General features: G+C 41.0%; 1 protein-coding gene across 2 annotated transcripts in view; it reads right to left on the bottom strand.

Moving 5' to 3' along the window:
- Window positions 1-15,442, bottom strand: part of TSG101 (tumor susceptibility 101) — a 37,360-nt gene that overhangs the window by 1,303 nt on the left and 20,615 nt on the right. Inside the window, exons 7-9 of one of the 2 annotated variants that reach the window (XM_036077537.2) lie at window positions 13,636-13,727; window positions 1,677-1,879; window positions 260-499 (exon numbers count right to left, since the gene is read on the bottom strand). In XM_036077537.2, coding sequence (XP_035933430.1) covers window positions 260-499; window positions 1,677-1,879; window positions 13,636-13,727 — 535 coding nt within the window. The remainder of the gene's footprint in view (window positions 1-259; window positions 500-1,676; window positions 1,880-13,635; window positions 13,728-15,442) is intronic. The other variant, XM_078058319.1, reaches the window with a different exon arrangement.

Here is a 15,442-nt window from a genome sequence, read left to right as displayed (position 1 = left end):
TTGTTCCTCCCGACCCACGCAGGCCCGGCAGTAAGACCGAAGAATCACCTTCAGCTTCGTGCTGCCGGGGGGGCGGGGACTGCAGCCACTAGTGCACCTTCCTTCCCCTCCCAGATGGAGCCTCAGCCCCAGAGCTGGGAACACAAGGAATTTTAACTTCCCCTACACAGAAACCCTCTTGGTTTGTGGCTTTCAAGGTCAGTGCCTCTTTTAAAACATGAGTTCTGAGCTCCTGGAAAGCAGACTGAGGAAGACATACCTTCAGGAAGACATCCAGATCTATCACTCCCCGCCTCAAGGCTTCTCCCAGGTAAAAGATAGTGTCTTCAATTGCATTTTCCTCTGCATACAGATTTAGGATCTGTTTGTATAGTGGGGCTGTGGGAATGATAACTTCATCAATATCATTGTTTTCAGACTGATTTTCCATTTTCTCCAGAGCAGAACTGAGTTCTTCATCCTTCTTTCTCAAAAGTTCTATGTTTTTATCAACCTCAGCCTGAAAACAAAACAGTCCAAGCATGATGACTTCATACTAACTGTACATAATTATCTGCTGGTCAAAAATCTACAACTCAATTTTACAGAAACAGACCCATGAAATAAAAAAGCAATACTTAAAATGACTCATGGTTGAGATTGTTTCAAACAACATCCTGGCCAAAGGTAGAGGAAAAAGGGTGATGTAAGATGCTGAGTGAGAACAGAGTAACGTTGAAAATACCCTGAGCTGAGCACTTGCAGTGGCAGTGAGAAGTCTGTCACTTAGCAGTGGCAAATGATGTTGCGAACTAAGCCATCAGACAAGATACCGTCCAGCAGGAGGGTCCTCACATGAAAATCATAAAAGAGGTTTTTCTTCCAAACAAGGGGGCCCCTGCTACAGAGGGATAACTTTCCCCAGTCTATAGAACCCCAAACAGCTGAACTTCAGTGACAAGTTACTGTAGGTGGCGGGTGCAGGCTTGGAATTGTCCTGGTGTCGCTTTCCTGAACTTGTAAAAATCGCAGGCTACTGCTGTGAAGCTGACTTTACACCCTAGAAGCATTTTGTAAGACGGATGTGCACACACAAACCACTGTCCCCAGGGCCCTCAGACACATGTGCTGGAATACATTCTCCTTCGTGGGCAGGAAAGTGGCGAGTGAAGCTGGCACTTAAATCATGCCAGTAGGCTTCTTCTTCATCATTAACCAAAAAAGTCATACGGGCACAGCAGTCTGATAAAAATGTGAGAAAGTTTAAGAGCGAAAGGCTGCATTGGAGGGCTCGCTGAAGATGCTTTCAATATAGTTCAAACGACATCTGGAAACAAAAAAGAACTGACCCTTAAGTCTGGACCCACGGTCTGCAGATCTTCATCAGGGCTCAGAACTCTCTCAAATTCTTATTTCCTGGCAACTGTCTGGTAACATCAAGCAATGAACCAACCCTCCTTTGAGTCAAACCTCACCCCTCAGGGTGAAGTTGGTGCAAGGAAAAATGTTCTAAATACCCTCCAACTGCCAAAGACCAAACTGCCAACCCAGGCCCCACGTCTAACAAGGCTATTGAGAAGCTATATTCAAATGCTTAAAGGCATGCATAATTTTCTGAACTCTTACGGGACCCACAACTTCCAGGGTGAAAAAGGGGTAGATATCTAAAATTCGCAACTATTCAATGAGTTACTTACTACTTCTTGATCTAAACGGGTAACCATCTCTTCCAGTTTCTGATGACCTTTTTTCAGGTCTTCCTCTGTTCGTTTCAAGGCATTGAGCTCTGCCTGGGCACGATCCATTTCCTCTTTCATCCGCCATCTCAGCTTGTCACTGACTGCTGAGATAAGAGAGGCTCGGATGGTGTCCTCGCTGATGGTGCCGTCCCGACTGGGACCTGCAGGGGAAAAGGCAGAAACCACTGGCTTAATTTCCTAAGCACTTTCTATTCCTTTCACAGGAACCTTCAGAAAACAGGACAAAATGAGTTGACACTTTCAGAGTGGGAGGAAAGAGAAATTTTCTAGTAAATGTTATAATTTCATAAAAAATAACATTAAAATCTGAGTTGATTCAGAAATACTTTTCCTGCAAGAGGTTACTATGAATCCGTATTTACCCGCCTTTTCTACTGACCGCTGAAATAATCAGCTCTCTTCTCAATGAGGCAGGGGCTCTGTCCCCACAGATTACAATTATTGCCCAATCTCCAAGAAATGGGACAAGTTTATACCAAAGAAAAACATTTGATTCAGGTCAGGTGCATTCTCCGGTTTCACTGCTAAGGTGAGGGAGACAGAAACCTACTGCAGAGGCCAGTAAGAGGACTGAACAGGCAGTTTCCTTGGTGTAAGGTTAATAAGGCTTCCCTTCTACAAGACTTTTACTCCATTACCCTTTACCCAAAGAAGAGGAATGAACAGATGAGCAAGAGAGAGTGATGTACAGAAAATTCAACAGCTGATAAACTTGTTTAGTCTCAAGATTCTTCAGTATTCTCTTCAAAACATCCCTTCCTCATCAGTGTCTTACAGAATTTCCTTGCATATTTCAGATCAAATAAACTTATCCCTCCGATATTTTCTTCAAAAGGTGACAGAAGTATGGTACGGTACTCTTTATGACTATCGGCGTTCTTCAGTTAGGGTCCTAATTCAGCAAATGTGTACATGGTATTCTGATTTCCAATTATGTTTGATGACAGAATATCATGTGGGGAATTATATTTATCTGTCACTGCCTACAATGATTAAAAAATGATTACAGACTAACAGTATCACTACCACTTTGAGCCGAAAATTTCTATCCCGGGGACACTGAGTTATACTCAACAGGAGGAAAAACCCCCAAAACCCTTTAGTCTGTTTGCAGAAATGTATCCAAACTCTTACATTCACGTTCCCACCCATCACAGGCCTGGGCCCCGTACTGAAAAGGCACACTGCTTCTCAAATGCAGCTGAGCTTTACCAACAACAGGCAGCCTACCCCACGCAGCCAGCGCCACACCTGCTCTTCAGTGTCCCGTCTGCTCACAGTTCTTGCCAGTACATAAGCTCGTCTTGTACTAACTAAAAGCTCCACTTGTTAGTTAGGAAAGTTGTCTTCTTGCAGAAGCTGGTTCATACCAAGTTACCCTGAATGCTTTTCTGGCTTTTTGTAAACGACATCAGGACACTCTGGCATTCTCTGGTTTCAGAGGTTTTGAAAGGAAGAGTCTGAGTCTAAATAGTTTCGTTTTTTCTTTTTTCTCTCTTATTCCCACCACAGAAGAACTGTTTTTTGTTGTTGCTTTTTCTGACTTAGGTTTTCTTCTTGCAAGTAGAAATGAGTACAGACAGAGTCTCCTGTGGCCTGCTTTTCCTGAAGAGAGTCCTTCATCCATCTGTGCTGAGGACACTGCTTGCACACAGTGAGAGCCCAGGATCAGACCCCCCCGTGTGCACTGATTTCTCCCTACGAGGGCCTCCCTCTTTCCTGCTAGAAACCTCTTGCCGAGGAGAGCCCAGACAGTATCCATCCTACAGGGTTGACAGAGAAGCAATTAATACCTCCTGTTTGATTATTAACATACAAATCCATAAGGTATGTGCTTTCGAGAATTCATTTCTGATTTTACAAAATATTTCAGCTTATATTTCTGAAAAGCAAAAGTATTAACTCTTTCAGGTAACTTGTGCTTTGGAATTCAGAATGGTAAAGCCAGAGGGCAACCACATTTCCCCTATGAAAACTGAGGTCTTCTTTTTCACATCGCTGGCCTCTTTAATACCTAACTTTTCTAAAGTGTTCCCATCACTTTACCAACTACTGCACCACCTCCAGGCTCATGCCCCTAATTTCTCTTGCTGTTTTCCTGTCTGACCACCTCTTTATTCACATCATCCCCAACAGAGACCAGGATGACTCTAGCAACCTTCCCCAATTACCAAGATCTCCATTCATTCCTTCTCGTCCCTTTGACCTCCCTTTCTCCCACCCCTGCTTCCTGGGAGCATCTCGCCTTGCGCGGATTTCTTGCTGTCCCTTACAGCACGCAGGAGGTCCGCCAAGGCAGCCTCTCTCACATTTATCAGACCACCAGGCCGCCTACCTCCAAAGACTTCACCTGCCAAACCTAACCTAACCCAAGTCCTCAATCCTTCTGACTCTTTCTTAAAGCCCTAGCCTCCTTTTACCATCTTCCCACAAGGCAGAAATCCTCAGGATATCTTCAAAGGATTGAAACCATCAGATGGGAGTTTTCCACTCTTTTCTCCCACTCTCCTTTGGAACAAGAATCCTAACTCCTTTAACTATGGTCTGACCCCTCACTGTTTAAAAGTACTAACCTCACCTTCTCAGGAAGACAACCTGCATTCCTCTAGATCCTTCTGAAAGATCAGATGCTTTTAAGCTTTCATCTGTAGTCTAAGCACAGTGTCTTGCTTTTTCTACTCTGCTCTTGGCTTGCTTTCTTTCATCTCTCTTCCTAGCCCCAAATCTTGGATAATCTTCAAAACTATTCTCTCTAGTTCTTTTTTCCTGAGTTCACGGCCAGTCTTATCCAACATTACTCTAATTAAGAAAAAAAAAATGTCTAAAAAGGCTCCTGAGGAGGAAGATGAAGAAAGAAAGGTTAAGAAACACCGCTGTAATCCACCTGTGATGCTTGCTTTTCTACGACTGTGCTGCTACTGTAAACTTCTGCCTGCTGGCCTTGTCCCCACACCCCAGCCTCATCCCCAGAATTATGGTATACATTTGCTGCAACGCTTGAATTATCCTAATCACAACCTGTGAAAGGCAAAAACTTCCTGAAGGCCTTGTAAATGACTGGGGTGTGCTAATTACCTGCTAGATGATCCTGCTTTTTTCCACAGCCAGCTCTAGCTCTTTCACTATCAAACTCTTAAGGCATTTTAACTACCAAAAACAGTTTACAGTTCTTAAATATCAGATTCCATCTTCTCTCTACCATCAAATATGGTGTTAAAGCTAATCTCCACTAATGATCTTTCCTCTGTTAACCCTAATTAATTCCCACTAATAGTTCTTACTATATTTATCAGTTTAAAAACATACTTTGAACTTTAAAAAATACCTGAGTACAAAAAAGACAAAGGTATATTTTTAAAAGATTAGGATCTGCCAAAAACTTCCTGATACCGTAGTTTCCAGATAAGAAGGGCAACGTGGATCACTGGAAAAGGAGGCAAGCACTTACCTAAACCTGGGGGTGGGGGGTGGGGGGGGCACTGCTCAGGTTACAAACCAGGAACTAGGGACTCCTACACTCATGGGTTTTTTGTTTTTGTTTTGTTTTCTTCGCAATAGAGGTTAGAAACTTAACTGTGGTTTGCGTATCAAAAGGGGTAGGTTGTTACAGAAACAATTTAATGTTTATTCCACCCTGTATTAAGTTGTTTCAATAACATTTTTTTCAGATTTAAATACAATTAGCCTTTTCCCTAAATTTTTTAATTTGTTGTGAGAAACTAAAATCATAAATTGGTTTTCACCTCCCTGGCAAAAATGGCAAACCAAAGCAAGTCAAAGAGACTGAATTCTCGGTAACATTTCCTGGTAAAAATTTGGCTGTCCTTTTGCGGACAGGAACAGTATCTTTAAAGAATTTGACTCCTGAAGGGCTTAGCACTGAACTGTGATAGCTGCTCAGGCAGAATTATTTGAGTTAATGGAAGCAGTGAGTGTTAAAATCTGCAATGTTAACTATTTTACTCTATTTTTTGCTTTTCAACACTCTTTCCAACACACGTCCCTTCAAGGCAGTAGAGTTGTGCGGTTAATCCTATGCAGCCGTTAAAGTGTTCCATTTATCTGTGTAGAAGTTATCTGAAGTAATAAAGGATTAAGTGTATTTTTATAACTAGTCTGGATTTTTCACACACAAAAACATCAAGTTTTGTTAAAATTAGTACCTTAAAATGGATCAACTTACACTGATGTGAAGTTTTCAAATTTCTTTTTAAAAACACACATTTAAATTCTGGAATTTATATTCTGTTTCTCTTATGAAATACGTTAAAGCAAACACTACCATACAGCACCAAATAAGGCCTTCCAAATAAGTCTCCAGCTAAAGCCATTAACACTCAAAATGGGAACCAAGCTGAGGCAGCAGTTAGTTGCTTGGCTTTCGATAAAGGTCGCAGTTCACCTGAGGGTGGAAGTGCCAAGATTAGCCCTTGTCCTTTCCTCTGCCACACATAGACCTTACTATACAGTATATTTAAACACATTAGGTCCACCTACTTTCTAAAAAGAAGAGAATTTTAATTAAGATATGGAATATGAACGCCAAAAAAGAAAACCAATTAAAATTCTAAATTCGATGAACCTTGACACTTTAAGGGATTGTTTAACATAAGTAAGAAAAAAGATCGGTGGGAGATTCTCATCATCTTGATCACTTTTCAAACAAAAAAAATTTTTTGCCCTCAGATGTCTTAAGAGAAATTTTAATTTTCTTTATACCCAGGTAACAAGCCCTGGAGTAAGAAGAGTTTGTGCCAAACTGCCATACCTCAAGTCCCCACACCCTGACCTTTACCCATGCAGAGTCAGATTTCAGACGTGCCCTTCTACAATTCCAGATGAGCCTCAATGAAAAGGTAACAAAGATTTTGAGAAACAATCCTAAGCAAAAACCTCATTTAAATGTTAGGTAGGATCCAATTACTGAACTTAAGTCTTAGGAACTAAAACATTATTGAAAAAAATTTTTTTTTCTACTACGAGGAAAACAATATACTACCCAATGGACCTGATAATTCAATAATTCCGGCCTGTATCTTCAAAGTGCACTAGTACAGACTACCTGATTTAAAACTAAACACTTAAGACAATCAATTTTATTTATCTAATAGTACTTACTGAATGATCAGTTTCCTGTAACTCAAAAAGATCATTTATATTAGAGAATCCACGGTAGTCCCAAAGTACAAGATAACTGAACAGTAACCTTTAAAAATAGTCAATTTATTTAAACCAAAAACGAGAACAGTTTATCCATTTCTCTTACCCTCCAACCACTGCCCTCTGGCAACTACCACTCTGTTCTCTGTATCTGCGAGCTTGGCTTGCATATCTATTGCTTGGCTTATTTATTTTTTGGATTTCACATATAAGTGACATCATAAGGGTAGTTGTCTTTCTCTGACTTATTTCTGTCTGACTAAACAATAACCTTTCTAAACTCTCCTCTAACCAGCCAAAGGGAATCACTTGCTCAGCATTTTTCCTTCTGGAAGTTACTTGCTCAGACCCACGTAACTAGGGTCTTTGGTTAGACATGTGTGCTACAGATCAAGCTGTGGAGCCTACGCAATCCCCAGCGGTAACTGACCGTCACTCAGGGACCGCATCAAGCCCGTATTAGTTCCTTTTATAATAAAAACACACAAAAAATAGGACAATCTCTGAATTAGGAGGAAATTCAAATAACTATATGAATAAAGGCATTCTGATTCATGCTATCAAGTGCAAACCTGGCAAATTCATTAAGCTGCTTAAAAAAGCTTTTGTAGTCCATGAACATGTAAGCTGCTAATACTACCACCAACCTCTGTGTGGGCTATGGAACTTTTCTTCCAACGAAATCAGGGGACCTCAATTTATCTTTTAAACACTATTAGAGCAGTATTCTTTAAGCTCTAGAAGGTTTCTATAATCACCATCAGTAAGAAAAACACTTTTTCTTCAAGGTTTATGCTTCTTGAAAATAAATACAAACCACAAGGAAAGGTTTACATTAGTTTACATAAAAATTCAAGTTTTCACATGTACAGGTAAGTAGGTATGAACCTCATTAAAACAGGATACCAGGGGCGCCTGGGTGGCTCAGCCGGTTGGGTGTCTGACTCTTGGTTGGTTTTGGCTCAGGTCACGATCTCGGAATCCTGGGATCAAGCCCTACATTCGGGCTCTGTGCTCAGCATGGAGTCTGCTTGTCCCTCTCCCTCGGCTCCTCCCCCTGCTCACGCTCACTCTGTTCTCTCTCTCAAGTAAATAAATAAAAATTAAAAAAAAAATAGGATAGCAGAGTAGTTAACTACTTCAAAAAAGGCAGTGCTACAATCATCCAATTATAAAAAATGAGAGATGCTACTAGCAGGCGTAAGCACAAAGGCCAATTAATTTGAAGGACAGTAAAATTCCATCCTTAAAAAGATGGGTCAGAATAAAAGTCATTCCTTAAAATTATTTTGTGAAAGAGAACAATTTAAGAACCTACGTTAGAAGTATCCTATTGGAATAACCCCAGGATGCCAAATTAATCAGCTTCTCATACCCTTCACATATTAACTAAAAAAAATTAAAATACAGTGTTAAATTACGTAAGGGCCTTTTTCTTTAAGCTTTCAAAATTTAGCACAGCAACCCTTAGTAAGCCCTCACTGACTGCCCAGATGGGAAGAAAATACTACTTCACCCTGAAGATCAGGCAGGTATTCCCAAAGGAAGTCTGTGAGGGACTGTGCAGAACGGGTGCCAGAGCAAAAAAAAAAAAAAAGAAAAATTCCATTTGGAAAGTGAAAGTGGGATTCCATTTGAATACAGGAAAAGTTAATGATATACAATCCTAAAGGTACATCTACCCCTTCATAGATTATTTGATTTCAAAGAACTCTTTCTCAAAGTGTGAATTAGCTACGCGGATCTTTCAAGGATGAGACTTTTTTTTTTTTTAAGATTTTATTTACTTATTTGAGAGAGAGAGAGCACAAGCAGGTAGAGGGGCAGAGGGAGAGGGAGAAACAGACTCACCACTGAGCAGGGAGCCCGACGTGGGGCTCGATCCCAGGACCCCGGGATCATGACCTGACCCGAAGGCAGACGCTTAACTGACTGAGCCACCCAGGTGCTCCTCAAGGATGAGAATGTTAACAACAGATCCAAAGTGTCCAAACAACAGATTCGATTCCGGGTCAAGTATTGGCCAGAAGCACCTCATTTTGTTTTCCCCTCAAATTTCTCTCAAATTTGTCTCCTCAAAGTTTCAGAACACTAAGTAAATCAGGGTTGAAGCCATCTGTAACCACTCTCTGATTAAAGGACTCCGTTGAGATGAAATAAACCTGGAGATTCTGGCACAAAGGAAGTATGGCGATAGTACATCCTCTGATACACTTCATAAAGGAGCCAGTTAGTTCTCCGACTTTCTTCACACACATATTCATAACGTGGGGAAGTTTCATTGAGTGGCACCACACTGTTCAGAGGACCACAGTGGACCACACTGTAGTAACATTCTTGAACATTTGCTTGATAGCCTTCAATCCTTCTTAATCCAGATTATAATATCCACACCTTCATCATCTCCAAGTCGGTGCCACCCAGGTGCACGACGGGCACCACGAGCACATGAGGATCTATCTGGCAGATGGCGCCATGCAGGAATCAGAGTGGGAATCAGCTGATCCCACATCATGCCACTCTTCCCTATCCAGGGGCGTTTGGCGTTCTCGACTGAAATGCCCAGCTGGGGACTAACGGTTCTCTTGAGTACCCATTTGTCAGCCCAGAAAACATACAAACGACCACACATCCATACCTACTTCTGCTTTCTTCTGGCATCTGCTATTAAGACAACATAAACAAGTATTAATATTGTCTCCTCAACTTAATCTTTATAATTTGGTGGTGGTCAAGTCATTTTAAACCTTTAAAATCAGAGTCCAGGTTCTGTTACAGCTTTGGCAATACCAACTTGGTGAAAGTTATACTCCTTGTCCTAACAAAAGTGTTTCACTCTTTTTTTTTTAAGATTTTATTTATTTAGTTGACAGAGAGAGACACAGCGAGAGAGGGAACACAAAAAGGGGGAGTGGGAGAGGGAGAAGCAGCCTTCCCTCTGAGCAGGGAGCCCGATGCAGGGCTCAATCCCAGGACTCTGGGACCTGAGCAGAGGCTTAGACTGAGCCACCCAGGTGCCCCCAAGAGTGTTTCACTCTTAAGAAACACGTATTTTAATCCAAAGAAACAGAAATTTAAGTTTTTAAAAACTTAACTTTTACCCTCAGTTATCAAGAAAAGTTTATCTTCCTTCTGATGCCTTTGTTGACGAACAATGCTTACGATGGACAGAAAATCTAAGGAAAGTTATCCAAATTCCACATCTTTTCCCAGTGATTTTCCAGTAGAAAATGTTTTTGATAGTTGCAAAGATGATATACAAAAAATACACCTGGTCTTAAAATGACTTCTAGGAAAAATCTGAGTTACACAGCTTTTTCTTCCCTTACACTATACCAGGGTATTAAAATATCACTACAATTGCCCAGACCTGATGGAAAGCACCATTGACAGGTTTTACATCATTCCACAGCTGTCTTCACTGCTTAGTGCCCTCAGTGAGCTCCAATCTCACAAGACTGGCTTTAGGTAAGGTTAGGTGGGAAGCTATCTAATAAAAAAAGCTATAAAATGAAACGACAAATTCTGATTTTAAATGGTGTTTAAAATCTACATTGATTGGAATCAGAAAGAGCTATTTTAAGTTCTAAGATCTGTATCCGTCCTCCTTCTTCAGTACTTTGTCAGAACAGGTTGCTATAAAAAATGCAATCTCCATTACTTCATTTTTATTTTTTTTTTTAAAGATTTATTTTTTGAGAGAGAGAGCACACACGTGCGTGGGGTGGGGGGCAGAGGGAGAGAATCTTCAGGCAGACTCCCTGCTCAGTGAGGAGCCTACTGTGGGGCTCTCAAGACCCATGAGATCCTGACCTGAGCCAAAAACCAAGAGTCAGATGCTCAAGCAACTGAGCCACCCATGTGCCCATCTATTACTTCATTTTTTTTTTTTTAAGATTTTATTTATTTATTTGACAGAGAGAGAGAGAGAGAGAGAGCGAGAGCAGGAACACAAGCAGGGGGAGTAATAAATAACGTTGCTCCTGTGCTCAAAACTGAGGTTTTCTAGAAATCAAAGGGATTATACTATTATCTCAATGAAAAACGGTAACAAATAGCACTATTCCCATTTTGTTGATGATGCCTGAACCAAAATGGAGAGCTTAACAAGACTTAGTGTGCTTTGCTTATGGATGAAAGATCTCCCATCATTAGGTTTCTAACTCAAATCCTTTAAATTATATTGTAGAAAAAGAGCTACATTAGAGTAATTTTGAGAACATTTTAATAAAACCATGCCACCAGAACCTCAATAACTAGACTGTATCAATGGCAAGAACAGCATTAGAAAACCTGTTTTGGGAGGCGCCTGGGTGCTCAGCCATTAAGCGTCTGCCTTCAGCTCAGGTCATGATCCCAGGGTCCTGGGATTGAGTCCCACATCGGGCTCCTTGCTCAGTGGGAAGCCTGCTTCTCCCTCTCCCACTCCCCCTGCTTGTGTTCCCTCTCATGCTGTCTCTCTCTGTCAAAAAATAAATAAAATCTTAAAAAAAAAAAAAAGAAAAAGAAAGAAAATCCTTTTTTGGGGGGAGGGTACTTACATTAGATCTTGGGATGGTTACAGTTTATCAGGAAATATAACAGAAAGATGAACTTCATACGCTCCTACATTCATTTAGGCACTCAGCAAAATATTTATTGAGGAACTTCTATATATAAAGCACTGTTCTTGGATGTTAGGGGGTCGGGGGCGGGGATTGGTGGTGGTAGGTGATTAGTCAGGTAGGCATGCCTGCTCCTTGCAAAGGAAATAGGAAGTGGATTTCCTAAGATAGAACAGTAGAGGATGAGGTCAGAGAAATAACGGGAAGAAAGCACGATCACACAGGGCCTTCTAGGCCTAAGAACTCTGGATTGAATTCTGAGTAAAATGGGGAAATACTGGCAGGTTTTGAGCACAGGAGCGACGTTATTTATGGTTTTTTATTTTATTTATTTGACAGAGAGAGAGAGAGAAAGCACAAGCAGGGGGAGCAGCAGGGAGCCCAGTGTGGGGGCAAAGACAAAGCACGAGCAGGGGGAAAGGCAGAGGGAGAAGCAGGCTCCCTGCTGAGCAAGGAGCCCCACGTGGGACTTGATCCCAGGACTCCGGGATCATGACCTGAGCCACAGGCAGATGCTCAACTGACTGAGCCACCCAGGCACCCCTATTTCTGTTTTACTAGGATTACTTTGGATGCTGTGTATAAAACAGAGTGTAGGGGCCAAGGACAGACACAGAAACCCTTTGGGAGGCTTCTGAAATAAATTAGATAAGACACAATGTGATGACTTGGATTTGCACTGGGTATGATCAAATTCTAGATCTATTTTGAAGACAGTAGGCTCCTGATGAGGAATCAAGGATGATGCCAAAGTAAGAGTACTGAGTAGGATCAATGGAGATGGGGAAGCTGTGTAGAAAGATTCAGAGTTTAATTCTGGTCATGCTGGGCTTGAGATGTCTATTAAATATCCACGTGGAGATATTAAGAAGGCAGGTGCTCTAAGGATCTGGAGCTCAGGAGAGAGGTGTAGGTTGGAAGTATAAATTTGGGAACTGTGGGCATAGAAGCGGTATTTAAAGCTAAGACTGGTGGAGATCACCAGGAGAATGTACAGAGAACGCTAAGTACAGAGAATGCTAAGGACTAAGCCAGGGGGCACGCCAACATTAAGAAAAGGAGACCTGTAAAGAAGACTGACCATGAGTACCAGCAAGCTAGGAGGAAAACCGAGCGAGTGTGGGGTCTTGGAAAAAAAGATAAAGAAAGTGTATCAAGGAAGGAGTAATTAACTGTGTCAAATGCTACTGACAGGCCAAGTAAGTGGAGAAGAGTAACTACCTGTTGGATTTAACCTTGTAAAGGTCATTAGTGACCTTGACAGAAACAGTTTTAGCGGAATGGTATGAAGGAAATCCCAAATGGAGGGACTTTACAAGAGAAAGGGAGAAGATGAATTGAAGATAATGGAGTACGGATAATTTGTCAAGTTTTGCTTGCAGAGGGGAATGAAGAAATGGAATAGTGGTGGGAAAGTGGAATTGAGAGGAGGATTTTTTAAGGTTAGTTTAGGGCATATTTTTGTGTGTGTGTTGATGAGCATTCCAGTAAAGAACAGAAACTGATAATGGGAGGGAAGAACTGCTGAACTGACTGGCCCCCGAGTGAGGGAGAGAGGGTGAGATCTTGTGCACAGAAGCAAAGATAACTGGCCTATGGGAGGAGGCAGGAATGGCGGTAGAGTGGCGGCGACGGGCACGCAGCAGCGGGGGCGGGGATCTGTAGAAATGCTCGTATTGCTTAAATTTTCTCAACTGAAGAAAATTATACTTCAGGCACTCTAATAAGCAACACTAAACAGAAACAACTACTGGCCTGTGATAATGTGCAATATACCCCGTGGTGCTTTCTTCTCCTAAAGAAGCTCATCTGTTTTTATATACAACCAGGCTAGGGAAATCTAAGTATCTGTCAATAGTTCAACACATACAAAGTTCATCAATAAAAATATGTGAGCCAGGAAAGAGTGAAGAGTCAATCATTTCTTTGTATGCCCTGACAGAAGACTCATTTATATAATGAATGCTAAATCACCTACTTCAAGTTTTGGATTATAGGACACTGACCATTAAGAGTTCTTCGTAACAAGGAGGAATATTCTGACATCTCACATGTAAAACTGAAAGGCACTTTTCACAACAGGAGCCTCTGACTTTCCTTATGGGAGAAAGACAGTTTTGAAGGGTACTTACCAACAGTGGCCACAGGAGGCTGGGAAGGGTACTGAGAACTCGTTGTGGCAGGGTACTGACCACCAGGTGGGAAAGGACAGCCTGGGTAACCACTGAAAAAAGAACAAAACCCATTAGGCTGGGAAGGGTACTGAGAACTCGTTGTGGCAGGATACTGACCACCAGGTGGGAAAGGACAGCCTGGGTAACCACTGAAAAAAGAACAAAACCCATTCAATATTAAGATGACTCAATGCTAGAGTATCTTTAAGAACCCCATTCAGGAAGTTAAACTTGACCTGTTGTTTTATCAGTTAATGACTTTTAGAGCTCCAGGTGTCTATTCAAGCAAAGTTCTACAAGAAGTTCCATTAATGACATTGGATTCACTCTTAAGTAAACGGTTAAAATACTCTTGCTTGGCCCTGTTTATTTGACGGTTGTCTTCACAGGGAGCAAAAAACAACTAACATATTTCTAAGGGCAGATGAACAGTATTAGAACTGGAAGCAACCCCAATTTGTGAGAGAACTTTCCCATTCTGGTTAACGAGCATATCCCGGAAATTATATTATTCAATTTTTACCTATGGTTCATTGATACCCTTTGAGAGTATCTGATCTGAAAATTCTCCTCTTTATAAATAGTTTTAAAAATTTTCTTTTCACTCTATGGATAGTTTGTCTCATTCATGTATTCATATCAGAGTCAGGAGGAATTTTCCTTAGAAGTATTCTCCTCCAATCTGTTATCCAACACTGTCTTATAAATATCATTAACAATATCCCTGACAAACGGTCATCTTTCTCTACTGAACACTAAATATCATTTTGATAGAACTTCCACCTAATGGTCCTAAATTTGCATTCTGGAAAACCACTTGAATAGTAGAAGACTTCTAACATCAGTCTTCTAATCTCTTCTTTAGGTGAAATCTTTTAAATTCCTTCAACCATTATTCACAGGACATGATTTTCAGGTCTAATCACTTTCCTCTGAATGCTCACTGGTTTGGAGGTATTTCCCTTACAATGGGGAAGAAAAGTGAAACAAGATGATCACTAGCTACCTGTTAGTTGTCAGATCTATGATATTGGCAATTCTGATCAATATGCCTTCTACAAGTCCATTAAAATTACTGATGAAACCCAGCCCGTTCAGAGTCTTGGGGCAAGAGCTCTGAGCTGGGAGTCAGTAATCCCTTTCCAGTGTAGTGGCTCAAAGATTCTACTGTTTGTACTACCAGCTCACACTTTATCACTTGTCCCCAACAAAAAAATTTTGTAGCACTTGTTGAAGATTCGATGTAGTCACAGTACTCTCTCATCTATCAGTATAAAAGCAAAATCAAAGAAAATAGCAGGCATTTCTGTTCCTGGCAAACACATGCCAAAGGCTACTGAACGCTGCTTTTGTTTCTGGTCTCTTTAGTAACCCTGCTACCGTGGTATCAGGAAACAGTGCTAATCGTACTGAAATTTCTGGATCTATGGTTTTGAAAACTGGGATAAACGTGCTCTTTTTTTCTGGGGTTACTCCCATTTTGCATACCCTTTTAAAGACAATCTGTGATTATATTGTTGAATTTTTCAGTAACCTGGTATAAAACTTTTCTAGGCCTACATACATTAACTTCCAAGAACTCCCTTGTCTCTTAGTTTGCTCAATTTCTTCTTCATAGTTATTCTCTATGTTCAGGGTTACTTTTTCTTGAGTAAAGAACTGAGTGGTACATTTTTTATCTTTGTATATTATTAAACAATTTGTTCTATGTAGCACATCTTTTTCATACTGAAGAGTCCTTTTAAAACTACGTATTTAAAAAGAA

The sequence above is a fragment of the Halichoerus grypus genome, chromosome 11 (assembly GCF_964656455.1).
Source record: "Halichoerus grypus chromosome 11, mHalGry1.hap1.1, whole genome shotgun sequence".
NCBI lineage: Eukaryota > Metazoa > Chordata > Mammalia > Carnivora > Phocidae > Halichoerus > Halichoerus grypus.
Note: the sequence above shows the minus strand (reverse complement) of the source record. Positions and strands in the feature narration are given on the sequence as shown.